General features: G+C 53.5%; 1 protein-coding gene across 1 annotated transcript in view; it reads right to left on the reverse strand.

Moving 5' to 3' along the window:
- Nucleotides 1–14,932, reverse strand: part of LOC101691954 (signal-induced proliferation-associated 1-like protein 3) — a 207,917-nt gene that overhangs the window by 19,307 nt on the left and 173,678 nt on the right. Inside the window, exons 12-14 of the mRNA XM_045075894.1 lie at nt 13,011–13,262; nt 11,906–12,043; nt 3,089–3,216 (exon numbers count right to left, since the gene is read on the reverse strand). Of these exons, the coding sequence (XP_044931829.1) occupies nt 3,089–3,216; nt 11,906–12,043; nt 13,011–13,262 (518 nt within the window). The remainder of the gene's footprint in view (nt 1–3,088; nt 3,217–11,905; nt 12,044–13,010; nt 13,263–14,932) is intronic.

Genomic DNA, 14,932 nt, shown 5'->3' on the forward strand with positions numbered 1-14,932 from the left:
TGCTGAACGTGGCCAAAGCCAACTCCTTATCTCCCCTCAAATCTACAATACTCACTGTCTTTCCTGCTCAGTCCACGTGGCTCCCCGGTATCACCCCTGACTCCTGCCTCCCATATGCATGTAGAAGATCAGGAAATTCTGTCAACTTTACCTTTAGAACCTGCCCATCTCCCTCACCCCCACCCCTACCCTACAAGCATCTGTAGCCAGAAGGCCCCTGTGAACATCCAAGTCAGATCCCATCCCTCCGCTGCTTGGAAGGACCAAGCCCCTGTCCCACTTTGAGCAAAGGACAGAGACCTCCCCACAGGCTCTGGCCCTGTCACTTCCCTGACTTCAGCCACTGTCACCTCTCCAGCCACAGGCCTTGTTACTGTTCCTCCTACACTCACGGCTACCTCGGTATACCCTGACTATTCTCTTTCCCCTGAATCTTCTCCTCCCAGTGGACTCCTCTGCATTCTTCTAGCCTTACTTGAAATATGATTTTCTCAGAGATTCCCCCAAACCCTGACCATCTCTCTCTCAGCACTGTATTACAGTTTCCACTTGTTAGCATTCCTGGTGCTCATTTATCACTGTGTGCCTGTTTGTTGTCCGTCTCTCCACCAGCCTGTTTGCTCCAAGAAGGAAGGGAACATGCCTCTCTGGCTCCCACTGCGTGTCCCTGGTGCCCAGTCTGGAGTTTATGATTAGCGACATGTCAAATTAACAGAGGGATAAAGGGCTAGATTCCTTCCCTTCTGGGCTATTCCAGGGGCCTCCACTCTGCCCTTCACAGACCCTGGTAACTGAACCCTTCACTGGGTCTCTGGACCAGCCCCTGGTGACCTCTTGGCTCTCCTGCTAGAATGTTCCCCCTTGTTAAGAGGGCACGGGGAGGGGAACCTTGGTGGCTCAGCGAGTTAAGCCTCTGCCTTTGGCTCAGGTGATGATCTCAGGGTCCTGGGATTGAGCCCCGCATCAGGCTCTCTGCTTGGTGGGGAGCCTGCTTCCCCGCCTCTCTCTGCCTACTTGTGATCTCTGTCAAATAAATAAATAAAAATCTTAAAAAAAAAAAAAAAGAGGAGACAGGGAGTACTGAGTATAGCACCAGGCATCTAACACATATGCAGAATCATACTGCTGTGCCTATGATTACCGTCCTCTGATCTGGGTGATTCCCCATGTCTGTCATGGTGGCTGGTGCTCCCCAGCCTGAACTGCCTTGTCTCTATGCCTTGAGCAGTTTCTAGGCTTCATGACGATTTCTAAACACAGACTGCCCTGATTCCTGTGTGGGGAGGAGGAGGGCTGCTATTAAGTTAACTCGTAACAATCCCAAGGAAGTGAACGGGGAACCAAGCTCTAGGAAAGGAAAGAGAAGGGAAGGACAATGGGGAGTTTCCGTGACACCCCATTTGGGTGAACCCTGGAAAAATGTCCTCCCCGTTTTACACTTTGGTGTCAGGAGACCACCATGGAACTCTCTTCTTTTTCTGGAAGGGGTGGGGAGAAAGAGATGCAGACCCGTGTGTGCTGCAGCAGAGAGCACAGAATCGTGGGTAGTGGGAGTGGCGGGCAGGGCCTTACCGAGGGAAGCAAGCCAAGTCTGCAGGCCCTAAAGCAGAAGGGAGAGCGAGGTTGGGAGGGTGACCCGAAGTTCAACAATTTTCCCTGGTTGAAGGGAACCACAGGGGTTGGGGTTCCAAGGAATTCCCAGGCCACTAATCCTGGGACATGCAAACACTTCCCTGCCCTGAGGGAGCTGGTGACATGCTGACGTGATCATCCTCCTGGGCTGCCTGGAAATTCGTGAACGTCTAAGAGGACAGCTCCATGCCTCCCCGTCTAATGTCAATGCTCTTGGGACGCCTCACTGATTTCCTTTCTTTTGAACCCACCCACTCATCTAGTAGTTCTCAGGCTTCGGAGGGTCTACAAGTTTGTTGTATGGAATGACATTGAATCTTCATCTAAGTGTATATGCTCACGATTAATCATCACACAGAGCAGCATAAACAGACCGAGAAAATGCTAGGTCTCATCGAGCACCAGAAAAGCACACATTAAAACCACAAGGCGATGCCACTAGGCGCTCACTTCTAGAATGGCCGAAGTGAAAACGTGGGTGAGGACATGGGGCAACTCAGGCGCTCCTGTCTCTGGTGGGAGCATGACATGGTTTGTCACTCTGGGAAAAGGTGTGGCAGCTTCTTGGAACGTTCAGCATGTGACCCAGCCATTCCGCTCCCAGGCAGACACACCACTGAAGTGTGATTCGAGAACATTCCCAACAGCACAATTCTAAGCCGTCCCCAGCTGGAAACGACCCAAATGTCCATCAACGCCAGCACGGACTAATAAACTGTGGGTTGTTCATATAATGGGATACGCCTCGGAAACCGCACTGTTCCACACAAGCATGAGGCTGACGCTCGAGAACGCAACCCTGAGTGACAGAGGCCAGACACGCACACATGATGCGTCTAGCCAGCGGGGGTTGGCTTCGTATATGTAAAATGCAGAATGAGGCAGAACTAAGTCTGGCTGTGAGAAGCCGGGCAGGGTAGCCTCTGGGGGTGCTGACTGGGAGGGGCCCAAGGGGCTTCGGGAGCTGGCCGAAGTGGGCCTCTTGCCTGGGGGGTGGGGCGTGGGGCATTCACTCTGGGATGTGTTATCCCTGTTGCACACTGAGGACCCGGGCTCTGGTCTTGGTATTGGCCGTACAGCCACGACAGTGGGAAGCGAGCATAAGAAGCTTTATGTAAGGAAAATCCTCAGAACACAGTTGGTTCTGCTCCCCTGGCAGCTCTGCTTTTAGTCCGTTTTCAGCTGTTTCCCTGGGAGGTCGCCACCCCCGCACCACACATCTGCATGCGGGCTCCCGAGCTAACGCCATAGGCCGATGCCCTGTCTGGATGGAGGAGGATCGGGTTCCCGGGTCCCTGCTGCTTTCTCAGGTGACCTCCCTAATCTCATGTGTGGCTCCAGCAGCTTCCTCTTGTGTTCTATCCATTGCCGACAGGAGGAGGGGTGTCCCCTGGCGGATGGGAAGCGGTCCTGCTGGGCCAGGCGGGCAGGCGCAGCCGGCCTGGGGAGGCCCTACCTGGCTTCTGACGCTCCATGGTGCTCTCCTGGCTGGTCAGGCCGCCTGAGGAGGAGTCGCCGCTGGACATCCCATCGTGGCTGAAGTGGGGGTCAAAAGACAGCAGTGGGTGTGGGGCAGCCGCATACCTGCAGGGGAGTGAGAGGCAAGCACAGGGTGAAGGGCTGGGGTGACAAAAACCACCTGAGCCAGAGACTTGCTCGCTGGGGGGTTTTAAACACACTGGAGGCTCCGCGTGGAGGGGAGGCTAGATGAGTAATCCTGGAAACGTGCTATTAGTGGAGGGTCAGGAGTGAGTCTCGCCTGGGAAGCGTGCCAGGGAGCGCAGGCGATGCAGAGTCCACCGGGGAAGCAGGGGCCGAAGCCACCAGGGCGGAGGCCCTACCCACAGCTTCCTCAGGGGGCTTGTTTCTTGGCTGTGAGTCGGAGTGAGATATTGTTAGCAAACCCGCCTCGCAGGCCTGTCTTGGGACCAAAGCATCTGTAGGCACAGGAGGCCTGGCCCCTTTCTCAGCCGGGGACAGTCCCTTCCCAGCCCTGAGCTGCAGTCTCCCTCAACTGTTGAGAGGCAGACTCGGTAGACCTTTCCTCAGAAGACCGACCCTAAGCTGGAGGCTGACACAGACACAGCTGTGACAACTGGCCAGTGGGCCGGGACTCTGTGCCTGTCCCTCTGTTGGAGGAAGGAGCTGTGGTAGAGCAGCTTACACTTGGGCTCCAGAATGAGGCAGAGTGGGGCTCAAACCCCAGCTTCATCCGTTCCTAGCTACGTGACCTTGGTTAGGCAAGTGCTTGTTAGCCTGAGCTGCAGTTTCCCCACCTGAACAATGGGATAATGACATCTTCTACTTCACAGGATTATAGGATGGATGAAATACCGAAGTTATCTCCTGAACATGGATTCTCCTGGAGGCTGGCTCTGTTCACCGGCAGGGAGGGCTGAGATCTAGGGTAGAAACTGGCAGAAGGCAGAAGGCTCTCCCTGCAGTTCCACACCCTGGAGTGAATCCTAAGGGCGCGTCCAACGTCCATTCGGCCTCAGATCAGAGCTATCATGACCGGAACCCTTCTCCCTGCCTGGGGTTGGTTCAGAGACAGGCAAAGGACTCAATTTTGGCTAATCTGACGTGAGAGCATAAAAGAGCCACAATGACTCTCAGAAAATACACCTGGCCCTCCCCCTGGCAAGCACACAGTGGGGCCGCACTTCCAGCCCCTTGCGACAGGCTGGGTCGGGGCTACACCTGGTCTTGTCGGGAGCTGTGAGGAAGTGACTTGGAGGTAGTGGCTGCCCTGGCCAGCCGGGGCCCCAAGGGGTCCCCTGCCAACCAGAAGTGGAGTCGCCTCCAGTGTGGGTGCAAGACACACCTTGGCTGATCTAAGCCACTGATGTTTTTGGGTGCTGGGAGGGCTTCCAGGAAGTTTCCCGGGTCCTCAGAGAGAGGATGAGGAAGGACAGCTGCTCTTCTTCCCCCAGGTGTCGCTGGGGCCAGACAGAACACCATGAGCTGCTGCTGCCCTCCTGCCGCCAGCCTGAGGAGGTGGCCACCGCTGAGAGCGGAAGACAAGAGGTGGGGGGGAAAGGGGCCTTGATACTGTGGCCGAAATGCTAGAGCCACCCTTCCTGGAGCCTGACCTACTTCTGAGACTCCTTTTCTGGGAGAGAATACGCTTGTACGGTATTGGAGCCGGCCGGATCCCAGTCAGAAGTGCCCTACTGACACAGGCCTTGGACCTCGGAAGACTTAACAAGTCTCCCATTAATAGAGCTGGCTTTGTGATTTCTCATTCGGTTCCTTTTGTCTATACTTGCAACTCCAGGGTTGTCCTGCCAGCCTCAAGGCGGGGCTGTTTCCACAAAGACTAACTCTGAACCCCTAGGCTTTGTCTCCCGGGCTGCAGGGGGGTGAGGGTTGGGGACGTGGGGGGTGGGGATGGGGGGAGGAAAAACTTGTTTCTGCCCAAACCCTGACCTCTAAGTCCTCCAGGCAAGGAAGACAAGACAGGGCCAAAACAAGAAAATGAACAGCTGTGCACAATACTGACTTATCAGTCGCCCAACTGCTGGTAGATAATGCAGCCCCAGTTGCCACGGCAGGGAATTCAAGGGTTGATGTGTTTATTCCATTTTCTCGAGATGTCTGGATCAAAACCTGCGTGCCAAAGGAAAACGGCCGTGGCCGCTGGGGTCAGCCGGCACAAGGCCTGAGTGGAGGCTCCCCCAGTGTCTAGACCCCGCTTCTGCCTCTGTAACAGAACCCCGGCCGTATCCGGGGCTGCAATGTAACTGGTTAACAGACAGCATTTTCAGGCTCTCCTGCAATTCTTGCCGTGGAGATGAAAGTGTCATGTGTGACTTTCAGGAAATATCTGCAAGTGTGCTGTGGGTGCCTCTGCCTCATCTCCTCCTCAAGGCTGAAGCTCCAGCAGCCACTGTAAGAACGGGCAGCAACAGGCCAAGAATGGCAGAGCTCGGGTGAGGGAGCCCAGGTCTCTGCCAGCATGTCCTGTCAGAGTCATTGTTTCCTCTTGTAGGCAGCTACACCTAATCCTAACGACAGACCGCCTGTACCTGGAAGGGTTTCACCAGGCTCTACCGCTCAGCTACTGTCCTGCATGAAGACAATCTGTATTTTGTGCAATTGCATAATTCTCAAACAAAACCTTGTGAGCCTAAGGGAAACTGACTGGCTTATGCTGCCCATTCTTTGGGGGGTGCAGATATGTCCCCATTCGGAGCCATTTCGATCACAGTCAAGGCATGGACAAGAGACTGGAAATCTGGACCCGTTCTTTATCTCAGCATGCATGGTTCTGGGCAAAACCTCCAGAGGAAAAGACCAGAGCTGCCCTCAAGTTCATCTGAGAAATGTTAATGTCTTCTATCTTTTCTTGGAAGATGACACCACATCAGATAGAAAGGGTTTGGGTTTCAGTGAGAAACTCATTGACGTTTCTGGCACTATCTGGGAAAAGCTGCTGTGCTTACCGACCCGGGCAGGCAGGCAGGGAATGCCTTTGGCTCAGCCTCCTTGGGCTACCACGTTACTGGTTTGAGCATGGTACTTTCCTCTGTGGCCCAAGAACAGAGTACCAAAGACAGATGTGACATGGGCAAGAGCCTCTCTGGAGGGGAGGGGTCCAGCCTGCTCTGCCAGGCTCCCATGGGGACTGATGGGACAATGCACGGGTGAATTCCCAGATGACCGGGGAGAGGGTGGATGGATGATATAGCCATGATGGGCCGCCACACCAAAAACCATTAACCTTCCTGATCTCTGCTGAGGAAGCCCAGGGTTCCTTGTGGTGGCCACCCCTCAATCATGCAACTTGAGTACATCCTGACAGTTGAAGATAGTCGTGCAGGTCCAATGTGACCTGCAAGGGGATGGTTCAGGGGAGGCAAAAAGACCCAGCTCCCTTCCTCTTAGATACCAAAAGAAGCTCTTCCCTCCTTTTCTGCAGGGCACTGATTTTGCCTGGGGCACCAAGAGCCAACATGAGTCACTAGTGGAACCAGGTCCCTGAGGTCTTCCCTAAAGAATACACCAGCCCTACAGCCATTCCACCTGTGGACCTACTATGTGATGACCCATTCCCTTGATGCCTCATGCCTTCTCGAGTTAGCTTTTCTGTCCTGCAGTCAAATGCCCCCTCACCAATGTACAACTCTATAGAGCTGGCAGGAAAAAAAGGGAAAGAAAAAAAAAAAAAAAAGAAGGCCAGCCAGCTGGTCCCGTGAGCAAACATCTGAGGTCCAGTCCAGCCGGGCAGGCTTGCTGCGCTGGGCGTGTTATTCTGTCCTAATGCTCCATACAAAGTTCGGTGCTTTGCTCACTTTGCGAACAAGGGTGGCCAACTCCCAAGGACAGGGATGTCATCTGCCAGCCTCTGTCCCCCAGCCACCAGGACAGGCGCTCGAGGGGCAGTAATGGTCATCAGCGTTAACTGGGCCTGGCACTTACTGTGTGCCAGACCCAGTTCTGAGTGCTCTACAGGGTCTTCCTCCGTGAACATTCTCAGTGCTGCTTGGGGACACACATTTTACATGGGAGCAAACCCGAGGTGCAGAGAGATGAAGACACTGGCCCACGCTCATGGGGCTGACAGAGGGCAGGCCATCTTACCACCCTGTTTCCCACAGAATCTAAGATGGGCCCTGGGACAGATTTTGTGCATACGGGCCCCCACAACCCTACAAGCTTGATGAATTTGGCAAGTAGGAGGCCCGCCGGAGACAGTAGGAGACAGAGGAGTCCCAAGCTGGGGGTGTCCAGGTTTAGGTGGGAATGTCTGGCTGGGCTCCCACAGGATCCAGGATGGCATCGGGCGGCCATGCGGAGGGGAAAGGGGAAAGGACCTAAGACTAAAGGCCACTGGCACAGCTCTGGCTGGCTCCTGGGCCTCCTGCCACAGGCTGGTGACTGGCTGTGAATGACACTTCTGAGGTTGGAGGGGATGCACCATGCTAGCACCCTTTTGCCAAACTCGGGACCCTGATGTTGACAGAGATGAAGTGTCACCGTGGGGCTGGGACCCCAGGAGGGACTGTGTATGTCACCCTGATTTGGAGAATAAGCTCAGAGTCCTCTGTTAGGACAAGTCTCGCTCAGGTCAATGTCTGCTCTCCAGATTGGCATGGGCCTGGGTTCCCATCCCGACTTGGCCACTTCTTGGAAGAGCGACCCTGACCAAGGGGATTCATGGAGCCTCCTACCCCACTCTGTCATGTGGGATAATTAAATCCCCACCTGTGGAGTGCTTGGGAGCACCAAGATCACGTATACAGCTCAGCAGAATAGACCGGGGAGCCAGAAACAGACCCACACAAACATGTCCAACTGAGTTCCCCTTTCAGTGATCTATTGCTTTAAGCAGCAAGAGCGATGTGATGGAAGAGGGAGAGCCTTTCCCAGAAACAGTGCTGGAGCAAACTGGACGTCAGTAGGCCAACAAGTAACATCAACCTAAACCTGTCACATTATGTAAAAATGAACTCAAAATGGATCATGGACTTCAATGCAGAATACAAAATGATAAAACACAGAAGGACACCTGGCTGGAGCATCTGACTCTTTTATCTCAGGGTTGTGAGTTCAAGCCCCATGCTGGGTGTAGAACCTACTTAAAAAAAAAAAAAATTAATAAAACTTCTAGGAGAAAAAAGGAAAATCTTCAGGACCCCAGTCTAGGCAAAGGGTTCTTAGACTTCACACCAAAAACGTGGACCCTCAGAGGAAAGCAATGTAACTTAGACCTCATCAAAGTGGACACCCTTTGTTCTGCTACAGACCCTACTGAGGAGATGAAAGAACATGTTAAAGACGGGGAGAAAATATTTGCAAGTCACACAGCTGACAAAGGACTTGTGTCTAGTATATACAAAGAACTCTCCAAAGCTGAAAACTGTTGAATCCAGTTAGAAAATGGGCAAAAGACATGCATGGACACTTCCTAAAGAGACACACAGGTGGGGCATCTGGGTGGCTCAGTGAGTTAAGTCTCTGCCTTCGGCTAAGGTCATGATCTCAGGGTCCTGGGATCGAGCCCCGTATCGGGCTCTCTGCTCAGCAGGGAGCCTGCTTCCCCCCTCTCTCTCTCTGCCTGCCTCTCTGCCTGCGTGTGATCTTTATCTGTCAAATAAATAAATAATATCTTTAAAAAAAAAAAAAGAGAGATACACAGTTGGCACATAAGCACATGGAAAGATGCTGGACACCATCAGCCTTTAGAGAAATGCAAATTAACACGACGAGACCTCCTTACATGGCTAATAGAATAACTAGTGAAAACCAGTGATACATGGACATACACAGTGCAAAGCAATAACCACAATCAGGTTAATGAGCCCATCTCTCCTGGAACAGAGTCATCTAGTCTTGGGGGACAATGCTGAAGATTACTCTTGGCAGTTTTCAAATGCCTGGTGAAGAATTATTAATTTGAGGCACCATGCCTATACGTACGTTAGATCTTCTGAACTTATTCATCTCGTAACCGCAACTTTGTCCCCTCTGGCCCAAATCTCCCTACTTCCCCCACCACAGCCAACCACCACACTACTCTGTCTTTTCTATGAGTTCAACAACTTTTTTTGGGATTCTCTGTATAAGGGACACCATTCCAGTATTTGTCCTATTCTGTTTGATATCTTTCACTTAAGCGTAATAACCTCCAGATTCATCCATAGGAAGGACTTCCTTTCTTTATGGCTGGATAACATTCCATGGCTTGTATATATATCACATCTTCTTTAGCCATTCATCGGTCAATGAAAGTTTAGGCTGTTTCCGTATCTTGGCAGGCAATTGTATTCTTGGGCATTTGTTCCAGGGAAAGCAAAATTTATTTTCACGCATGTTCAGAAGGTGCATGTTTGTAATGTGCCCAAGCCCAGAAACCACTCAAATATCCTCTAAAGGGTGAATGGTTGGTTATCTGTACTGGGCTAGTTCCAGACCATGGAATCCAGTTCAGCAGTAAGGAACTGACTGCTGATACACACAAGGGTTTGAATGAACCTCGAGGAAATTATGCTGGGTGAAAAAGAATCTCCAAAGGATGTATACTGTGTGATTCCTTTTATATAACAGTTATAAAATAGCAAGAGTTAGAGATGCAGAGCAGATTAAGGGTTGCCAGAGATTAAATATGGGGGAGAGAATGAGAATGGTGTGGCTCTAAAGGGGTAGCGGGAACGGAGCTCTGCAGGGAGGGTACAGTGTACAAATTGTGGTGGTGGGTACACAGCAGCACACATGTGACAAAACCACACAGAGCCACACACACTCACCACACACACGTGTCCACGTGCAACTGGTGAATTCTGAATAAGCTCTATGGACTGTACCAATGTCAATGTCTTGCTTTGCTATTTGCATGGGGGAGGCTGGGTGAGGGATTCGTGGAGCTCCCGGCACGTTTCTTTGCAACTTCCTGTGAACCTACAATTATTTCAGAAAGTTTAAAAATTAATAATAAAGGGAAGGGACACCAAGACTTTGAAAAAAATAAATGCCCCCTGGATTTATCAGTAACATCAATCCTACCACCTCTGTTCTTGGCTAATCACTGGGTACTGGCTGCCATTTCCAGTCTCAGCCGCTGCTGCCACCCAGGGGCCTCCACACACCAAACTCCTCTCCATTCCTCCTGCATTCCACACCATTCCGCTTACTCCTGCCTGTGGCCTCTGCTCTGTCCAGAAGGTCTTTCTCCCTCCTTTCTGTGGCAAACGCCTGGGGACCTCTCAAAGCCCTGTTCAAACACTGCCTCCTCCAGGCAGCCAGGCTAGACAGACCTCTGGGGCTGGGCTGGGCTCCCTCTTCTAGGGACTTAGTCTACCAGTGCTCTCGTTGGGGTGCGCACGATTTCCGGGGCGCTCCCTTCACTGCAGCCAGTGGCACTGCCCACAGGAGCCCCCAGCGAGTGAGTACCTCAAACAGTGCCTGAGACTCCCTGCTGAATGAAGGCTGAATGGTGGTGGCCAGGAGCTGGAAGAGGAAGTCTGTTTTCCCCGATTTGACAGTGGAGGCTGAGATCTGACAATGGTTTAGCTCAGTGGCTCTTGCCATGTGTTCCCTGGACCAGCAGCGTCAGCCTTGCACGTTCTACACTCCAGACCTACCAAGCTGGAGCCTTGAGGTGGGGGGAAGGTCCCAGCAAATGCTTGTTTCCAGGTCCCCTTTGGGGTGATCCTGAGGCACACTGGAGATCAGTGAACGAATCCCTGCTCTAACAGCAGGGGGTTTTATTTAGCCCAACTCCTGCACTCACCCAACCTTTCATCAAATAGATACCAAGGACCTACCAGGGTCAGCCTCTGTGCTGCATGAGGGTCACACAAAGATGCACTGGGAAGGTCCCAGAGCTTGAAGATGAGTGCACACACACGAGCACACACACTCTTGACCTGGCTGACAGCATGGAGAGTGCTCAAGGCCACTGTCCACAAACACACAGGAACTGAGGGACACAGTGGTGGCCCTTCATCTATGCCGGGGGAGGTTCGGGGAAGGCTTCCCAGAGGAGGAGCATCAGTGCTCAAGCTGGCAGGACGGGGGAGTGTGGGGTGAAGAGTGTGAAGAAACTGTAGGCAGAGGGAGAACACGGAGGCGGGCTCTGAAATTCAGACAGCCTCCCCGGGGAAGTGAAAGCGACCAGTGAGGCTGGAGAGGCAGGCCTCACGGAGGTGCTGAGGCTGTGTCCTGAGGGCTGTGGGACACGTGGGAGGGTCTGAAGCAGGAGACAGACATGGCCACATATAGAAAGATCCTCCTGGCTGCTGAGTGGAGAGTGGGCCATAGGAGGTGGCACGGAGGCTGGGGGCTCAGGGAGGTGGCCAGGGTGGGGCACTGGGGGGTAGAGGAGGGGGTGGGGGGCAGAGCTAGCTGCTCAGGAGGCCAAATGAATGGTTTGCAGTAGCGGGGAGGAGGAAGGTGGGGCGACAGAGACAAGGATCCTGGAGGACCAAGGGCACACGGCACTACGGAGCCATGGACTAGGAGATGGAGAGATCTCTGAGTGGCCATGCCAGAAGGCAAATGGTCTTGCTTAAGCAAGTGATACAGGTTAAGAGCATGCCAGCAGAAATCCTGCTACGAGAAAAGCCGGCGGTGAGTCGTGCCCAGGGCAGCTTGGCCCTAAATCTCAACAAAAAAAATAGCCAATCCTCCTGGAGGTCCTCTGATGACCTTCAGGGATCCAGAAACCCCATCAAATGGCAAATAAACTTGCAGGGTGTGTGGATTTCCTGGGGAAGAAGGATCCCCAGCTCTCAGAGATTCCTTAATTTGTTAAGAGCGAAGAGACTCTGACCTTTCTGGGGATGGCTTGTATCTCGTGTAGGTGGCCGAGCCGGGGGTGGAGAAGCTCCCAGAAGGCTGCCGATAGGGAGGGGCTTTGTCGGCCCCTGCTGGTGATGCTGTGTAAGGGGTTTCTGGGAAGCTGACAGGCCTGCAACAGAAAAAGAAGGGAGGGCAGAGGGAAGGATGAGTTAAGGATACCAGTAGCCTCAGAGGATGGAAGACAGACTTGGCCCAACCACATCCCATCTGCTTCATCGGCCATGCACCCATCAGGATGCAGGGAGAGCTGTGGCGAGCAAAGGGTGGGGCCCGGGAGCAGGGACAGTCCTGGCCCTCCCTCTCCCATTACGGCTGTGCCTGCCCCTCAGCTTCTGGGGCCCTGACAGAGGCCCGACAGGGGCCATGGAAGCAAGAAGGCACCTCTACAAGTTGGGATTCCTTCATTCCTTCATTTAGCAATTTTTCTTTACTTTAAAATATATACCACCTACAGGATGATTTGTCTGTAAGGTATGCACCATCCTAATAAAACAAACTCCCAAAGCTACCCCCTAACCCATGAACTAGAATGGCAGCACCCCTACACGCCTGCCTGTGGGCTTTCCCCTTTCCCTGCCTTCCCCCGGAAGTGATCACTACCCTGGGGTTGGTGCTTATCCGGCCCTTGAGCTTTCAAGCAATACATAGTTTCCATCACACGTAGTATGGTGGCTTTCCCGCCTCAGACACCGAGCTCCCCAGCACTGGGGCCTCACAGAAGAGGTCCAAAAGGAAAACTTCACAGTAAACAAACTGAGGGTTTTGGAAGGGAGCGAGGTAGGGGATAGGTAAGCCCGGTGATTGGGCATTAAGGAGGGCATGGATTGCACGGAGCACTGGGGGTTATTCGCAAACAATGAACCACGGAACAATATATCAAAAACTAATGATGTACTGTATGGCGACTGACATAATTAAAAAAAAAAGAAAGGAAACAACAGAAAGAAGGGAGGGAGGGAAGCATAAGGAGGAGGAGGGGAGGAGAAAGAGACTGGACAAAAGAGGGAGGAGGGAGAATAGGACAAAAGCGGGATGCAGACGGGAGGACACGGGGTGGCCCCCTCATCAGTCCTTACCTCTTGCTGTGCAGGGGCTGGGGCTCCCGGAAGGGGACCATGGGGGTCTGCTTCGGGGGCCGGCTCAGGGACTGGGCGTGGCCAGGAGCGCTGGGGCTGGCCCACTTGGAGGCTGGGAGTGAGTTGTGGGAGGCCGGCCCGCTCCACTGCCAAGGAGCGTTGCTGCGGTAGGGGGGCCGGCCTCCGGGGGGCAAGCTCTCCGGCTCTGTCTTGGGCTCCGAGGTATTCATGTCATAGGTCTCCAGCCACCCCCTGGGAAGAAAAACTTCGTTACTCAGAAGGGCCCTGGCTCCCCAGCACACATGCCTGCTGCCCAGGAGAGACTGCTGCCTGGTCACTCTGGGCTGGGTTTCCTGCCTAAATCTGAACCATGAGGGCCTATTTTAAAGGCCAAGTAGGTACCCTTTAAACTGGTCTGAAACTTCGCAGCTCAGGAAGTCAGCCAGGACAGGGCCCACCCTAGAGGCTCTGACCGCTTGGCCCTCTCTCCCTCACTTCCTTTTTGCTCCTTGCTCTCCCTTCGTCTTCCTTCCTCTCCCTTCTCCCTGACCCAGGCCTCAAGTGGACCAGTGTCCTCCATGGAATGGCTCAGCCTCCCCCTCCACCCCAGCCCCCCTGCGGCGGTACCGGGGGCCAGAAAGGCAGATGCCCTCAGAATCAAAGGATAGTATCTGCCTTGTTCCAAAGAAGCTCAAAGGCGGCTGGAAGAGGAGCAGGTGACCTACTTTGCAGGGTGGTTTAAAAAAAAAAAAAAAAAAGCCACAAAATCTGGAACCTTGAAATAGATGCAGAAGGGCCTGTGACTCCCCCCAGACCAGGCTGGCACACAGGCCGTGGTGTTGCTGGTTTGAGGCTGGGCCATCCACGGCCCTGAATTCTCCACCCCTCATGCAGTGCAGCACAGGAGAGGGCTCTGAGCCCAGGGGGCGTGCCCCAGGCTCCCAAAATCCATGTCCTAGCAGATGTCAGAGCAGAGCTGGGGGCCCTCAGCCTGGAAGCACTCATGCCCTCAGTGAGCTGAGCCTCTGTGGCTCTCCTAGGTCCTCTGGAGCCCAGGGAACTTTTAGGACTGGCAAAAGTTGCAGTGGATTTGGTGGCTGGGGGCTCAGGACATGGCTGCTGAGGAGTCTCCAGAAGGCGACTCGAGGAGGTGCTGGGGCTTCTGGGCCCAACATGTTGTGCTCCTCTGCACCATTAGGGTCAGAGCTCCTTCTGGCAATCTTTCTGGGTTGGTAGGTGCCAACGCCTCACCAGGTACCACAGGAGGAATGACAACAGTACAAATGTCCAGCAGAACCCAGACGTAAGTGGATGAGGGGACCATCATAGCCCTGCGACTCCGGCTGGCTCAGCTCCTACATCTGGGAACAGGTCTGTGTGTTCTGGGGGGCAGACTCCACTTTTGGCTCCAGGTGTGAGAATGTCACCCAGGCCTGGCTGATCAGAAACCTCTCCTCCCCCTCCCCTGCGCACAAGGATCAGCACAGGACTGTCACATGCCCCATGTGCGGCCAAGTGGAGATGGCATCAACTCTGGAACTGTTCCTGGAACTAATGGGGGAAGATGTGGAGTTCACTGGAGCTGCTGTGCTGGGGAGTCCTATGCTGAAACTGGGAAGAAGGGTGGGTCACCTTTGTCCCACGAAATGAGAGCAAGCTAGGAAAAGGAGATAGGTGATAAAGATTCCCAGTGAGGGCATCCAGGTCCCTGCATCGGGCCCAGTCTAAATCTCGCTCTGTCTCCTTGTCTGTCAGGAACAGAAGCCAGGGAAGTCTGTCTTTTGCTTCACCAAGCTTGAGCTGGTTCTGTTGTTGGGAGCCAGAATCCCGACCGCTGACAACAGCACTTCCGAGAGAAGTAAACCGAGACACAGAGAACCTAAGTAACCTGTCCAAGGTCACACAGCCAGTAAGAGGGGGAA

This window comes from Mustela putorius, unplaced genomic scaffold (genome assembly GCF_011764305.1).
Source record: "Mustela putorius furo isolate JIRA1106 unplaced genomic scaffold, ASM1176430v1.1 tig00000174_pilon_pilon_pilon, whole genome shotgun sequence".
Taxonomy (NCBI): domain Eukaryota; kingdom Metazoa; phylum Chordata; class Mammalia; order Carnivora; family Mustelidae; genus Mustela; species Mustela putorius.